This window comes from Cryptomeria japonica, chromosome 10 (assembly GCF_030272615.1).
Source record: "Cryptomeria japonica chromosome 10, Sugi_1.0, whole genome shotgun sequence".
Taxonomy (NCBI): Eukaryota; Viridiplantae; Streptophyta; class Pinopsida; order Cupressales; family Cupressaceae; genus Cryptomeria; species Cryptomeria japonica.
In genome coordinates, this window is record NC_081414.1 from 293218670 (window position 1) to 293235650 (window position 16981).

Below are 16981 nucleotides of genomic sequence, written 5' to 3' on the forward strand. Positions count from 1 at the left end.
ACATATATAACATGCCAACATTTAGTCTGTCGACACTTCACCTAAAATTAACTTTTCCAAAACCACCACATTGAACTAGTTGATAAAATTGAAAGAACTAAAAACCTTTGTCAATTTCATAAGTCATCCTTAGTTGTTAAAACTGGACAATTAGCTCCATCCATACGAATTTGTTATGTTTTCAAATTACTAGAAATCACTAGTGGCATATGTCTATTTAGTCCAATTTTACCTAATCACCTCGTATGTATATCCATTCTCTGCACTTGGCCTAATATGTTACTCTCCTATTGTTCGACACCATACTACTCTACTTGCTACCTTCTAAGTAATATTCATACCTACACTTAGCGTAACCTTTTACCATAACTGTTTGTCACCAATTTGATATCCATTGTCTCTTTCTATGGAGTCATTTAGTCAAGTTTTTTTTCCTTCGATCTAAATGTCACCATAAATCATCACTTCAAATTTGGTCACAAACAGACTTTTTGAACTTCCAACTCTTTATTAGCAATTTGTAAGTGCAATCAACATTTGTTGTTTTTGAAACTTATTAGTCATCACCATATAAAGGGATATACTTACATTTGAGTGACAATCTTCAAAAAGAAATCAGAACATAAGTGATATCATTGCTGAGCCACTTCAAATTTGATCACCAAAAATTACTGTAACTGTCCAATTCATTTTGAATTATAATATTTAGAAATTTTCATTTTGGAGTTTTCTAATATTCTTAAAAATTATTACATTGCCTTCTCAGATATTATATACATAGATACAGGATATATACAAAAGAAAAGAGGCAATATTAGCCTCTAAACATGTCAAAACAAGATAACCAGAGCAGCAAATAAGCAACCCAACAAACTTAAATGTAAACAACTACAAATACTAAGAGATAAAAAATGTATCAAAATATTAGTGATATCAAAGAAGTTGAAATACATATTACCCGTCTACATAACATGCAGCCTTTGATTTGTTAAACAAACTTCTTACTAATAAAAACTATCATTGCCATCGTTACCCTATCATTACCCCCACTACCGTGGCTTAAGTATTGTACACTGATTCAATCTTGATCTCAGGCAACAAGAATTTGAGCAGACAATGCCTGAACAAGTTCCTGTTCGATGAAGGTGTCTGAAAATAAGACCAGAAAAGCAATCAAATACAATAGAATGTATGTTCAAATGTGAGTCTATATCATTGCACCGCAAAAACTTTGCTTTTCTAATTTCATTTGTTCCACTTCAACATAAACCATCGACAAAAACTCACAATTATTGAGGTTATTCCACATAAATCATATAATGGGCAGGGGAATAATTGAAAGTAGCTTCTCCAGATATAAAAGTATAGCATCATCCTTCCTCTACTACTAGAAATTCATAGACAATTTTATATCGCCTAATTTTTTCACTTTGTAACGCTTGATCTGGTCATCACTAAGGATCTTGTTTAAACACAAGGAGGCAATTGTCTGCAGTATTTAACTGGAAGCAAGGTTACCATGAGAATATAAATGATGAGGAAATACATCAAATTACTTGAGTGAAACAGGGAGGATGCCTTCAAAAAATATAATATGAGAACAAAACAAAACAAAAAAATTAATATTTTCGCACAACTAATAAGACACGATCATTACAACATCCATAGTATCTTAATGATAAACCCGTTTCATTGCCTGCTGAAACATTCTTATATAAAAGCAATAGTTTCCTATGCAGTGAAAACAAAGTGCATCATTGTAGACGATAAAATAAACTCTAAGAACAAATACCCATAATTTGCCCCAATTTTAAACATAAAGCTGATTCCAACCAGGTTTCGAGAAACTCCAACCATGCAGCCAAAGTTCGTTGCTGCTCATTTATCAACAATCAGCTTCTAAAATAATCTTTTTCACATAAAAATACCAAATAGTAAATTGCATACACACAGGCCGGAAATCAAGTTCTATTAATGAAATAAAGCAATGCAAACTTAGAGCTCAATAAGAACTAAGGTCTATTGGTAATAGTAAATACTAATAATTGAAAAGAGACATAAGCTGACATAAAAGCCAGCCTGAAGGTGCATTTTTAGAAACTCGCCTCAGGAGGCAATACAAATCATATAATTCGTTAATAAAATCACAACAGCTACAAACCAACTGCTCCAAATTCTGATCCTATTCAGTAGAATAGCAGCATATGTAATTTGGCATGTCCAAATCAATTATACAACGCAGGCCAGTTTACCAGATGTACTGATATACAATATTGTTTAGCACAAATATAAGTCAATGAATTCTTGTTGGAAAAAAGTGCATGTACATGTTTCCTTGACAAATCCGGTTCTTGTCCATCCAAGTCTGTCATTTCACCACGTCATCTGCCTATCAGATCATGCTGCCAAAAATACTGCTAAAAGTGGAAACTACATCAAGAACTGCATTTAAGGTAGGAATTCAACTTACTGCAATGGATTCACAACGTGCATAAACTTGCTTATTTGAGTCGAATATAACTCCTTTTGTTAAGCACGTTTTCCTTGGGAGAAAGAACTGCTCCTTTACAGTGTATACAAGAGAGTCAGAAGAGACCGCTTCCTTTTATGTAATTCATGTTACTTCTCTTTTAGTCTATTTCACTCACACCAATTGGAAAGGAAAATATGAGTTTGCTACAAATATCTTCCCCATAAAAAATAACAACCATGAGATCCTTCCCATAGAAACTTTCAAACCCTCTCTTCACTCACAAAAGTAAATTTAGGCAGTGGACTGCTCAATTAAACTGCTCAAAGTTTCAGATCGACGTTCGATATGCCTCACAACAATAAGCAATTCACAGCTCAATAGTCGATTTGAGTAGACTAAACAATTAAGAATTTCTACATGTTCAAGGTTTATTCTACAATAAGAAGCATTCTATACAAAATTCTTTGAAGATTCTATAGAAGAGAGGGTAACATTTTGGGACATCTTCCTTGGATGAATGATGCTCTCAACTAGAGTTAGAAAGATTCTGTGTTTGATTTGTTTCTTAGACTGGTAATTTTCTTTCAACTATCTGTCACATGTTTATCATCTTCAGGAGAAAACATACGAGTAATAAATATACAGAAGAAACAAAAGTTTTATTGCCTTCATATTTACAACAGTATATACATTTTGAAATGAATTTACATTTGATTGTGTACAGATTTTCAAATCAAAGTTTACAGTGGTCAACAAATTAAAATATACAACACTGAAACCAACAATTAGCTATCGTGAAGGAGTAAACCCTTCTTTGAAAAAATATTAGCCACTGAAGGTGGAAGCCAAGGAGCATTACCAGAATTATGAGGATCTTGTCCTGTAGTTTGGGCATCCAAAGGCTGCTGACTACTCTGTTTTATCTTTCTTCTCCTTGCTTTGGAACCAATACAACCCACAAACATTCCAAGTTTCAAAACAGTCAAGAAACCCAAAGTAACAATCACAGGGCGCACTGCCCAGTGCACAGATTCGAGATGATGATATTTTTTCACTATGCCAACACAGTTCTTGAATTGTACAAGCTCTACCTCAGCTGGATCTGCCAAGCAAGGCACATTTCCAAAAAGACGGCCTGGAAACTTCACCATAAGACACCCATTTGGAAAAATCCATTCAATCCTACCTGTGTCCCAGCCATTTTTTTGGTGAGGCCACTGAAACCTCGGAGAACTAATACCAAGTTTAACCCTCACAAATTCTCCAACAGAAAATGATTCAGACATCTGAAGTTCAGAACAGTGTCCTGTCAAAAGTGTCTCAAGCCCTAGAAAAGCCACTTCAACTTTCCCATCACGGCTTATCGAGTGTAAAATACCAACAGGAGATTGTTTTTCCCCAGATCCTGAATTCTGCAAATGTGATCCATGTAACCGAACCCAATCTCCTGCACCAAAGCCTAGAGAAACTCTCTCTAGATGACTGGAATGCATCCTCATAGGGTCATGCAAGCCATGCACCCTTACAAGCACATACATATCACTATCCATTCCAACTATCGTCCCCTCCACAATACTCATGTCCTTCGTTTGTTTCAAATTGGCAATCTTTCTTGACCGCACATAATCCCCAACTTGAAGCTTGTCCTTTAAAAATAGCCAGTTGCAGTTCTGAACATCATTTCCTTTCAATTCACTCTTGTCTCTAGCACAAATCCATCCACTATCACCAAATATTGCATTCGGGCTGCTCCAATTAAAAAAGAAGCCATGGTGAAATGTTAGATATAGAAAATAAGCTGTAGAAGGCATCTAGTCTAAGAAAGTTATGCAGCAGTAATACAAAGCAGCTAGGAGGATGCATGCATTGTTCATGCAACCGAGTATTCTGATTATACGTCAAATTAAGCCAAATGTAAAAATTGATCATCCAACTTGAGTAAAATGTTCATAGCATTGAATAGTACACAGGATTAACTTAAATACTTTCTTCATATCTACATTAATGAATACAGAGTTAGCATATCACTTTGAAAAGTCATTAAATATGCTATGAAATATAGTAGTAGATATTATTCAGGAACAGAAAAATCAATTATCAAAGTCTGCATTTTCCGTGTAGACCAAAAAGAGCAATTTCAATGCATGCACTGTTATTTTCAAGAGCTTGAGATTGAAAAGAGTAAGATAAGGTAAATGGTCAGTATACCTGGCCAAATTACAGCCCTACCGAATATGCACTTGCACCCAGTAGTGCAATGGGTGTGTTTGGGATCCACTCCAAACTCAAGTTGCATTTTCCGTGCATGGGGGTGTATCTAGACTCTAGCCTGTACAGTCCCCCTAAAAAGAAAACAGGCACAGTTGCCAAATATTTCCCTTCCCTATCCAAATATATGTATTCATGCATTGGCTACTGGATTCAGATACGATACTCCCAGATACAGCATGACTGTATCCATGTTTGAGCTGTATGCAATATTTCTGTATACAATACCATGTAGTGTGGTGCCATCTCTAGTTTAGGGTTATTAGAAAATTGCAAAAGAAATAAAATTTTAGAAGTAAATTGTCCACAACTACCTACTTACCTAGTAACATACACACCTATATACATACTTACCTACCCACCTTCCTATGTACCTACCTACCTACATAACTGAAGAAAAATATAAATCAACAACCTAATATTCTATAGTAATAATTGAAGATAACATTGGCAATATGGAAGTTCAAAATATTTCTCCCACTCAAATGCCTGCAAATACTAATGTGTGTGGTTTGAACTTTAAATGGTGCTAATGAGAACGCATAAGTACTAATAAGGGTGACTGGAAGCACAGGGAGCAAGGTCAAAAGGGAAAGCATGCAAGGAAAAAGTGTGGGCCCCTTGCTATCAGGTTTGAACGATCTGGAAGTGCCAATTACTCCTAGCAAGCTGTGCAATAATGGAGATGCAAGAGAGATTTCTAATAAATTTGGCAAATTAAGGCTTGCTGAGGCTCATTCCAGAAGAACATCGACAGCAAAGCAGGTGATTGTAGCAGCAGAAAAAAATGAGAAAGTTCAGTTGGTGTCTCAAATGTGGCAGATGAACATTGTCTCCTGTTTTGGTGAGCACTCAAATTCTTTCTTTCAGTCAGGAAGTAGTATATGAGGAACATTAAATTTCTAGTAGAGGCTTAATACGTACATTTAATGTTGTTATATTATTTAGAATCAAATGATTCAATACATTAGGTCTCTTTACAAAGTTTCAATCCATTGGCTTACAACATACTCTTCTTCTGCAAACCATAATCAGTTTACAATTTACATCAACCCTCACCACATTCACCAACTTCAACCAACTTTAATACACCCATCCACACAAATAGTTATAGCCACAAAACCATCTGACAAGAAATTCCAAATGTCTAATTATCTAATTGCCACATTGAATACCAACATTCTCACAACCGTTTCATGAAACTGTTGTGACCTTTCACAAATCGCCCCATTGCAAACGGGACCCCCTCTTTTCCTTCTTTCCATGTTGGTTAGTTTAGGATTTTGGCAGCATAGTGGGCAATTTTGAGTTTCCTGTGCCCGAGTCTCAGATTTTTGATCATGCCTAATTGTCATTTAGGGTTTTTTTAAAGCTATATGATCAAGCACGTAAAGTTGATATTTTAAACGATCCTAATTTTGTTTGAGTGTAAACCTTTTGAGCGTTAACGTGTTTTTGAACGTCCACGTCAGTGATTTTTAAGTGCTAAGGTGTCTTAAGGCCTTTTGGAGTTGTTTTCTCGCTCCTAGGAAGTTATTCAAGTTGATTTTGCACTTTATTCCAATAGGTTTCCTTTGTGTTTCGCTCAAATTTTTGATGCATTTGCCCAAGTCCAAATGAGTTTTATTGAGTTTTGAAGTTTCCTAGTGGTTTTGAGTGGAAAAATCATCATATTCCGGATGAAAATTCAGATTCTAAGGGTTAAAAGGTCAAAATTCCAGACTAGAGGTGCTTTTTCCCTCATAATCCTGACTACCCATGATTTTCCCCACTCAAAATCCAGACTGGACATGGATTTCCCCTGGAATCCAAACATGCCTTATTTTTCCCCCACTCAAAATCCAGACTAGGGGCGATTTTCCACTAGGATGATTAAATTTTATCTAAGTGTTGGGAATTTTCTTGACTACCTTTGGATTTCCCCTAGGGAGTGTGGATGAGGTTGTGGATCACTTAAGTGAGGATTCCTTGATGACTATCGATTTCCACTAGAGCTTTTCATGACGACTTTTTGTGGATTTTAGTGTGGACAAGTGCAAATTGAAGATTTTTAAGTCCGGATTGCTATCCAAAAGTGGTTTTTGGCCAATAGTGATGATTTTAGTCGGGATTTCGACTCCAGACATGGGTCAATTTTCCCTTGAAGGCAATTTTGTGCAATTTATGATGAAATTTTGTCCGGATTTTAATCCAGACAAGAATCAAATTTCCCCAATGTGCATTTTTTGAATATTTTAATTATTTTTATTTGAATTTTTAATCCAAATAGGGATTGATTTTCCCCATGGGTCCAATTTTGGATGAAATTTTAAAATCTTTTAATGTGACCCAAATTTAATTGTTTTTAATGATGCTGATGATTATTTAAAAAATAAAAACAATTAATAAATGATTTGCAATGAGCATTTAATGATTTTCACCTTCTAGAAGCAAATTGATTTTCCCCAGGCAAGTATAAGTACAAGTGTTTTATCCCACATTGTTTGTGTGGTGAAAGTTCAAGGTGAAAGCAAGTTTAAAAGGGGAGTGGCCAGCAATATAATATTATTATATTTGCCAAGTGTATTTTAAACTTGGGCGATTTTTCCTCCAGTTGACGAATTTTGTGAAGTGACAAGGTGACACCATTGGAGCTTGAAGTTGATTCCTTGTTCATTTTTCTCCATTTCCTAGTTGGGCGATTTGTTTTGGCTGCCATTGGAGAGTGTTAAAACTTCATTTTCAGACTTGTTCGATTTTCCTAGAGGTGGCGCCATTTTTTGGAGGGGCGATTTTGGTTTAGAGGTCATTTGCCTTCATTTTTGGGTGAATTTCTTCATCATTTGCGATGCCTTGGCTGGGAGATTGCTGTCAAACATTTTCAGACCTTGTTTTCTCTCCATTGCTGAGATTTCTTACCTCCATTGCTGGTTGTGCATGGCATTTTCAGACATATACTTCATTGCCAGCCCATTTGTGCCTAAGGCGATTTTGTCTAAAGGCTGATTGGAGGTGTTCTCAGTCAATTTTCAGAGCTTCTAAGTGCTGTTGCAGGTCTGAGACGCCATTGTGCAGGCTGTCCTCAAAAAAATTTCATTTTCAGCCACCTACCTACCTAGGCGATTTCACTTGGGAAGCATTTTCACTTCATTCCGGGGCCATTTTCTGAGTTTATTTTCATTCCTAAGGGTGCTGGTAAGTCTGAAAACTCCATTTTCAGACTTGACTTCAGACTTAACTTTCATTTCCAGCCCTACATACATGCTCAGATTTACTCATATTTGCCTTGAGGAATTGATTTTCATCATTTATTTTGCATAACACGCGATTGCAACATGATTTTAAGGACTAATTTACACAGTTGCAGGTTGTCTTCAGACTTTTGGCAGCCATTGTTGATTTCGGAAGGGTGTCCTCAAACATTTTTTTTGTGTGAAAACACTCCTTTTCACATCTTTCCAGAGTCATTTCTTGATCTGGTATACTCCTTTGCGCTCTATTTTTAGTAAATTTCCTAAGTGTAAGGAGGTGTCTTCAGACTTTCTTAAGTCTGAAAATGATTAATTTTATGAGCTTTCATGAGGGTCTTGTACCCTAATTTTATGTATTTACGATCTATTTTCAGAATTCGTTTAAATATGGACAAAACTCTTGATTTCTATTCCCAAGTTTGTCTACATTTTAAGAAATCAGAACTTTCCTAATTCTGAAAATAGCTTATTAGGATTGATTTTCCGAAGTTCTAACTTCTAGCTTCGTACAAGTACGATGTCCAAGTCTGGACTTAAGGAAAGGAGAGAACAACAAAGGATAGTTGAGACGAGATTCTATCCAGAATCCAAGATGTCATCCAGATGGAAGGAGATTATAGACACGAACATACATTTCCTGAATATGGGCCAGATGCGATAGCGTATGTTCAGAATTGGAAGCTAGATTCCTTCCCCAACTTATGTGAACATTATGAAGAGTGGCATTTATCAGGGCGTCGGATTTCCGCAATCCATACAGTGCAACAAGCTTATCTTGGAGTGTGCATGATGCTATGATCCTCGCTCTCGAATGATCAAGACTCCTAAGGGTGCCATCATTGCCTACCTCGTTGAGGATGCGATTGTTGAGGTGTTTGGAATTCCATGTGGAGCAGACATGAAAGATATAACTAAAGATGAATATGAAGAAAGATATAAAAAGGTGGATGCGTGCAAGACCGTAGTAAAAAAGGAGTGGATGATTGATCCTAGGACTCATCATTCCAAAGCTCCCAAGACACTCATGTGCACAGATTTCAAATATGAATATAGTGATTTAGTATTCCTGCTTAATTGAGTGATGAGGATGCCGCAGGGTGCAATATACGATGGATGGATGTTCTATTTCATCCAGGATTGTCTGAAAGGAACATTGATAAATTGGTCTAGAATCATAAGTGACGATTTGGATTTTCAGCTGAGGAATGTGGAGCGGTCAAGGTCATTCACTATGACTTCCTATTTGGTGTACCCGCTTGCACGATTTGTTACCTACAAGGGATTGATATGCAAAGGTGAAGTCGGAAATGGACAAGGACAATTCAGGAGTTATAAGTGCTATCCACAACTAAACATGTATCATATTGAAGACTATAAGAGAGTGAATGATGCATTCACTATGTACATAACGCGAATGTTGCAAGGCGGGATCCACAGGAGATTGTCCAAGGAGGCAATAGAGCTGATAGAGAAATATGGATAGTGGTACATACAATTTCTCACTTTCACATACCTAAGGATTCATGGATTTCAATGTGAACCCTACAGGCTTCCTAGGTATCCTTCTAATAGAATGATCTTGTTGGAAGTGGTGAGATAACTTCTGGAATATGATTCTATCCAGAAGGAAAAGCACAGAACAGGTATGTCATTTCTTATTTCAATAGGGAAGACATTGGAGGTTTGCCAATCCTCCTTAGTAGCTAGCACAACAAGTGAGGAGCTTGCATTCTATCGATTTGCAACATATAAGAAAAGAGAAAGATTTGATCCAAATAAGAAAGTTGGAAGGATCAGGGGAGAACAGTTCATCCACAAGGTAGACAGAGGATTATTGGGTCAAATTGATGGACGAGCAGGCAGTAAAGAGAAGAATGTGGTCCAAAATGTCAGTGGATTTCATGAGGAAGTGTGGACTTTTCCTCATCCCTGATCAAGTATTAGATGATAAGGATCATATGCATCCCCAATATGAGAATGAAATGAAGAAGGCGATTCTATTGCCTAATTGGTCAGAACTAGAAGTGATAGATTTGAAAGTGTTGATGAGAGAGGTCTTGAGTTTCTCCCGAGGATGGGTAGACCATCAAATGAACAAGTTAGTTGACATGGGTGTTACCTTCACTTATGAAAAGATGAAACTGGAGGAATCCTCTTCCGAAGATGATCAGAGGACTATCAGTGATATCAGGATTCATGCAGATGAGGAGAGTCAAGCTCCCAAACGAAGGAAGAACACACCAGGAGAAGTCAAGGCTAGAGGGAAGAAGATTGAGGAGGTCAAGAAAAAACAAAAGACTATCGTTCCTTCACCTATCATTCCTTCACCACCCCTCAATGTCTCATCAATCAAGGAAGTTGAAGTGCCAGAACAAAACAAAGAGACTGAGCAATGTTCCAACACAGTGATATTACCAGATAATATTCAGGATTTACATGGCACAACGACATCTTCTCCACCTAATGAGGATGATGATCAGTCGAGATCTCCTACTATCCTTTTGGAGGTTAGTTTGGGAAAGAATGTATACAATTTGACCAGGGATAATCTTGATGATGATGATGATGATGTTATCTCGGCATTGAGAGAGCTTGATCGAGAGATGTCTCGATGATGGTATGGAGATCGCCGCTATTCCGGATTGGCTGATGAGGAGCATGGAAAAAAGTAAGAAAATGATAGAGGCACAACCTATTGATGAAATTGATGACTACTTGGCTAGGAGCAATAAGGAGAAATAACCTAAGAAGCTGAGATTTTGTCACACATAACTAGAGATGAGACAGGAATGCGGATTGCGTGTGACGACGGACATTGCTACTCCCATGGATTTCCAGATCACTTCAGTTGCCCTTGGCCGTACTACAAAAGAGTAGGAATTCTAGGAGGTTGGTGATACCCTTAAGGCAATTAGTGCGAGATTGGATAGAGAAATAGAGAAAAGAGAGAAGTACGAAGTAGAGAATATCAAACTTAAAGAGTATATTGCAAGGATAAGGCGTGAGAATCCCACCCTTATTTCCCCTATTGCAATTGATCATGGACTACATTCACATTATGAGGCATCGAGAGATACACTCTCGGAGGTGGATAAATGGATTGAAAATACAAAGAGACAAGCGAATGATTTCCTTACTCAATTTGTCCAGGCTTTTGACAGGACAACAAGGCTCATATTCAAGATACAGTATTTGGAGGGAGTTTGGGAAGAATTCCAGCCTATTCAGGAGAGGACTATTCCACGCCTCAGAGCTTTGAAGAAGATTCCTAAGTCCACATTGATTAGGGAGAATGTTGTGCACAATGGAGATAAATACGATTTCCATGGCTGGTATTGTTCGTTGGCCATGAAGAAATCAACTTATGAGAGTGCACAAATAAGTTGTGCAGAGATGGAAGGATCTTTTCATAATATTCAATCGAAGATCCTTGCCTCAACTGAGGAACTATTGGGATTTGATGTTAGTGAGGCTAGTGGGTTACACTTCACAGAATTAAGAGACAAAATGAAATTCATGTATTTCAATCTGTTGGACTCTTTGAAGAAAGAGTCAGATCGATGATTTGGTCTCTTTGTTGATTCATGTTCATAATTCGCAGAAGCTCATGCCAGATTGGGAGAACATTTTGGATGCTTGCTCAGATGCTTTGGATGTGATTGATTTACAACATAATACCTTACCTAGCATTTCCATGGAGGAGTTAGATTCTGTATCGGCTAGATTCTTGGATTATGCTGTGAGAGAAAGAGATGCAGGACAAAATCTTCTAGAAGATTCCCTATTTGATGACTAGGTGTCTTTTTATTGGGCCATATGTTGGTGGCTCCATTTTTTATGTAAACCCTAATTAGGGCAACTCTAGGGTTTTGTTGGCATGATCTTGGCCCTTGATTTAGTTTTAATCTTGGCCATCCATTTTGTATGAGACTATATATACCTCATTGCCTCTCATTTGTATGAGAGTTTTTGTAGAATTGTTGGTATATGCTGCAACTTTTGAATATAAATCATTGTTCGACTTGATGGTGATTTTGTCTTTCAAGTGTTGTTTTGCATTCAAGGTTCTCAATTCCTCCAAGTTAGATTAGAATTTTAGATTTAGAGTTTGTGTAATGTCCCTAGTGGGGAGTTGCCTATTTGAAGCTTAAGACCTGCAAACAAACGTTAGTACTCCAAAAAATACGGAAGATAAGTAAACATGTGTATTAAATGTGCTATTTATACTGGTAGAAAAGACATGTTATTCTACATTTTCAACAATTAAATGCTCATTGATTGATTACTAAATATATAAAATGGAAACATTTCTTAGGTTGATTTTACCTTGATTGACCCAACCCTCTATTGAGAACTCTTTCTCAGTTAGGACAACCCACGTAATATCCACCTAAGGTCTCTATAGGATCTCTATTAAATGAGTGAACTCATTAATGCTCTCAAAACTTGGCAGAGATCCCACCCCTGTCCAAGCTTCCCTATCTCTGACATATGCATATGGTTAACCTCTACAATATATATATTGCCTCTAAGGGTTTCGTTATGAATCCCCCTCTGGACCACGCTTGTTATATTTATCGGGTATACTCAATACCAAACCCAATATAACACTAACTTTTGATCCCTTATATTGAATTTATCTTAAAATTGGGATTATAATCTCACGCTAGCCATTATTATATTAGTACTAAGGGTTTTAGTAAAATTAATATTTAAAATGTAGTAATGGATGTATTTCATTCTTTAATTTGATTTAACTTATCTATATATATATTTATAAGACAATTGCATTAAAATTAAAAACATCTCAATTTAACCAAAATAATTTATTACTACTAAATTACCTATGGATCCCGTAGACTGCATATACCCTCTGTTCTGGGCATCCGCACTGGGGTCTCTTTCTCTGCCGTTTTTCGTGCAGGGGCAAGGCGTTGCGATGGCGATGCTCTTCCTATTTGCCTGTGCGCGGGGGTTACACAGGGAGACGAACTCGACGGTGACTGCTTGCAGCGTTGTCGATCTTCTGCATTCACGCTTCCCTACACTCCTCCGCCCTTTTTCTTTCTCCTCCTCCGTGTTTTCCAAACGCATCATTTATGTGCTTCGTGAGGTGCTTCTTCGGCGGCCATGACTCCTGGGCATGTCCCTTGGTTTACTGGCTATGTTTTTACCATTACACGCATATCCCTTCTATGCATTTATACGCCTTTCGATTTGTTTATTTATTAATGTTTTATTTATCATTCACTATTTTTATTATTATTATTATTATTATTATTTCCTATTTAACTTAATTTACATTTTAGTATTTAATTTTTAGTATTTATTCATTAGTTACTCTTATGTTAAAAGAACTTGATTAATCATTTATTTTCTTGATTTATAACAATAAGTATTATTTGTCATTTTTTTTTTTTAATTTCTAAATAACAATTTATAATTAATGATTTATTATTTTTAATTGGTCAATGATCCATGTGTTTTGACAATTTAAGTACCAGGGTCTATATATTCATTAATCGGGGGTTATTGTAGTTTGCTTTCAATGTTTGTTAGATTGAATAAAAAAAAAGTTGAGTATATTTGTGTGGACTCTATTAATCCATACCACTAGCCTCTTGTTGATTGTAAGTGCGCCTTGCGTGGTCAACTGGAAATTTATGCAAACTTAACTTCGATTATTACATATCCATTGTTATGCATCAACTTGGATGGTTTCAATGATTGATGGTAGTAATCTCAATATCTATGAGATACTCCTTAGATGATTGCACTAAGCTCATGTCAAAATCTGTTCGATTTGATGGTGAGACCTTGCCTAGTTTGATTCCACTAAATTTGTTCATCATTTCCTACATTCCTAGGCTTAGAATAGATTTCCTGAACTGCATTCCCTTTTGTCCTTGTTTAGTAAGTCTTGTTAGAAATGAGTCCAGAACTATATTGTCAAATCCTAAGTTATTAGCACACCCATTCCATATTCATTTTAAGAAAAGTTAATTCGAACAATTGTGTAAGTCCCCAAGTGAAAACAACAATTCACATCGACCATTGAGTTACCCACTCGTCAAGACCTGACTGTAGAAACCTTGGAATCATTTTAGTTGATCTTATTCTTAGCATCTGAGGTGATTTTGTTCAAGAGAGGGTAAAGTACTTTGGTATTTTATTCTGAAAGTTATGTGCATAAAACACATATCAACAGAAACCAGCATAACACATTACATGTAACAAAATGTCTCCTTATGACTAACCATCACATACAATAAGTCAATTCCACTCACATTTGACCAAAAGGTGTTGACCTGCTCTACTTGAAGTATGTTGTACTTGTCTTCCTACACAACCAAACAATGTCCATGGCTTGCAATAGCAGAGACACTCCTGATGAAAGTGAAACATAGTTGCCTATAGTTCCTTTAAGCATATCCATGCTCTTAAATTCTTAATTATCACTGCACATATTCCATCAGTGCCATGCACCTGAACTATTATATACACTTACAATGACATGCCTATAATTATATAATTGTGCATTCTCCTCCAAATGAACTGCAGTTGGGACAAGTCCCCATACCAAACCTCAACACCCGGAACTCATTTCAACCTGCCATATAGACAATCAAGGCTATTCTACCAATCTCCAAATAAACTCTATGCAAGAACTTTGTCCGGTTGAATAGCATACCCTAGTTCTGCTACATTATGTAAACTAATAATCCAGAGGCAAGGAATCCCAATTTAATTACAAGTTGGCATCCTTTCACTTCGTTAAGCATTTCTTATAAAAACTAGCAAAAGCATTTTATCTCAGTAAGACACACTTTACAATCTTGTTAATCCTTAGCAAAAATGATACAATTCTGGCAGCATGGATGTTGCTTGCAAAAGATAGGGAATGAAGATCTATTACACTATATGAGATATTTGTTTTGACCAAAAGAAGTTATATAATAAGATAAAGTAACCATTCATTGTAGCCATGTTTAAATCTTTGACTTTGGCCCTTAATGCATATAAGCGGTGAAAATGTGTTCATCAATCCTTTAATGCATCACCTAAATACTAGGTGAGTACTCCCATGATTCATGAGTCATTTTGCCAGAAAATTAATTCACCCATAAATTGCCGAGGTAAGTTTCAGGTGAGTACTAGGGAAGATCTATGTGTTCATGTTCAACTTCAACAAAAATAAAGTTAAGATCAAGTTGGTAAGGATAATGTTTTTTAGACATTGTGATTAAATTCACCTATTAAAAAAATTATTAATAAACTTATATATTGATTATTAGGATTAAAAGTCTAGATCAATGTTTAAATATTTTTTAAAAAATGTTATTAAAATGAACATATTAACTTTTGTAAAAAGACATCAAATATACATAAACAAAACCTAAATCTACAAAATAAAACCTAAACAAAACTAGAGAGCAAGCGGGTATCTATCCCATGGATTTGCCTCATCATTTCATTATGGAATAATCTTACATTCCCAGAAATTTCACATCATTTACAGCCATTCATTTATCAGATAGATTGCTTCCCTCTCTGATACCAGTTGTGGGTTCAATCACCCCCTCACATAAATTCTTGTGTTCCCCACCCCATTCTGTACATAGAAATAGTCAATTAAGAGTGCCTAGCAGAGTTTACTTTCCTCTAAGCTCCACTAGGGACCAAAGGGGGAACTTAATCAATTTCTTCACAAGTTGAAAAGGGCTTTATTAGTCATTGCATCATAGATTGTTGCTGTAGTAGGTAGGATACACTGATGCCCTCATCTATATATAAACGAACCTCTTCCCAAGTCTCTCAAATGGGTTGTTGCTCTACATGTGTTCCAAACTCATGAGAGAATGAACAACAGAGAAGAAAACAAAGAAATATGAAGTTGCAAAGGAATATGTGGCCTGCCTCTGTCTCTCACAATTTCCTATTTCAACCACCTCTACTTCTCATAGCAACTACTACTCGCAAAAGGAAGGCAATCCTAGATACCTATTGCTATCTACAAACAAGAAGCCCAGTCGCCCCAATTGCACAATCATCACTCATTTGACATCTCCAACAGCTGCCTCCCACATTCCACAAATCAAATCTATGTTTTATAAAAAAATATTTTAATAAATAAGTGCTATCCCTTTTTCCTTACGATTCTTTAAAAAAAAATTAACACTTCATCAAATTTCGAATTGCAAGGATTAAATTCAGGGAACCCCCTGTGACAAGGCAAGATTGCACTCTAACTTGGATATTGCTAAAAAATCCAACTATAGGCACATGAGAACTTTTCAATCAGTTTGAACTTTTTTCCTCTAAATAACTAATAGACACACTTAGACCAATTTGTCTCTATTACTTAGTTGTCACGAAGTGATCATTATCACATTGGAAGGATTTATTGATGATAGGAGCTCAATTTAAAACTTATTTCGCTAGATTTTTGATTCTAGGGTTTTTCTTTTAACTTTTCTATTGTTGTTTATCTTTGTTACTCTCTACAATTGCAAGCATTTGTGCCGGAATGACAACTTCTAGGGGGCAATGCACAATCAAGTAAAAAGGAACTCCACTTGAAAAATTGATAGATCAAGGGCATGCGACCTATAATTTTTTGGGTCTAGTTTGAGAAGAAGCATCAATTATCTCCAGTACCACTTTGTGGAAATTTGTGGCCAAGATATGAAGTTGTATGATCAAATGGAGAAGGAAGTAAGATGGGAGATGAATGCTCTGTGACCAAGATGTGAAGTTGTGTGATCAAATGGAGAAGGAAATAAGATGGGAGATGAATGCCCTTCTTTGTAGCTATAAAGAGAAAAATACAGAAAAGAAGAGGATGGAAGAGGCAAATGGATCCATGATGAACTTCTCCCATATCAGTTAGAGACTCATCATTGGCCAATATATTTTCCATTCATCCATTTAAGAGGGTCCAATCCAATTTAGCTCACTAGGTTTCTTTATTCTTGGAGCATGACCTTCACTTGATGATGCTGTTTGTAAC

The 16981-nt window shown here is 36.3% G+C and overlaps 1 protein-coding gene across 9 annotated transcripts in view; it reads right to left on the reverse strand.

Moving 5' to 3' along the window:
* Nucleotides 1–943: 943 nt before the first annotated feature.
* LOC131029346 (E3 ubiquitin-protein ligase KEG) overlaps nt 944–16981 on the reverse strand; it is a 31556-nt gene continuing 15518 nt past the window's right edge. For 4 of the 9 annotated variants that reach the window (XM_057959795.2, XM_057959796.2, XM_057959794.2 and 1 more), the window contains one exon: nt 3112–4222. In XM_057959795.2, the coding sequence (XP_057815778.1) occupies nt 3259–4222 (964 nt within the window). In that variant the 3' untranslated portion in view covers nt 3112–3258. The other 5 variants (XM_057959801.2, XM_057959799.2, XM_057959800.2 and 2 more) reach the window with 5 other exon arrangements.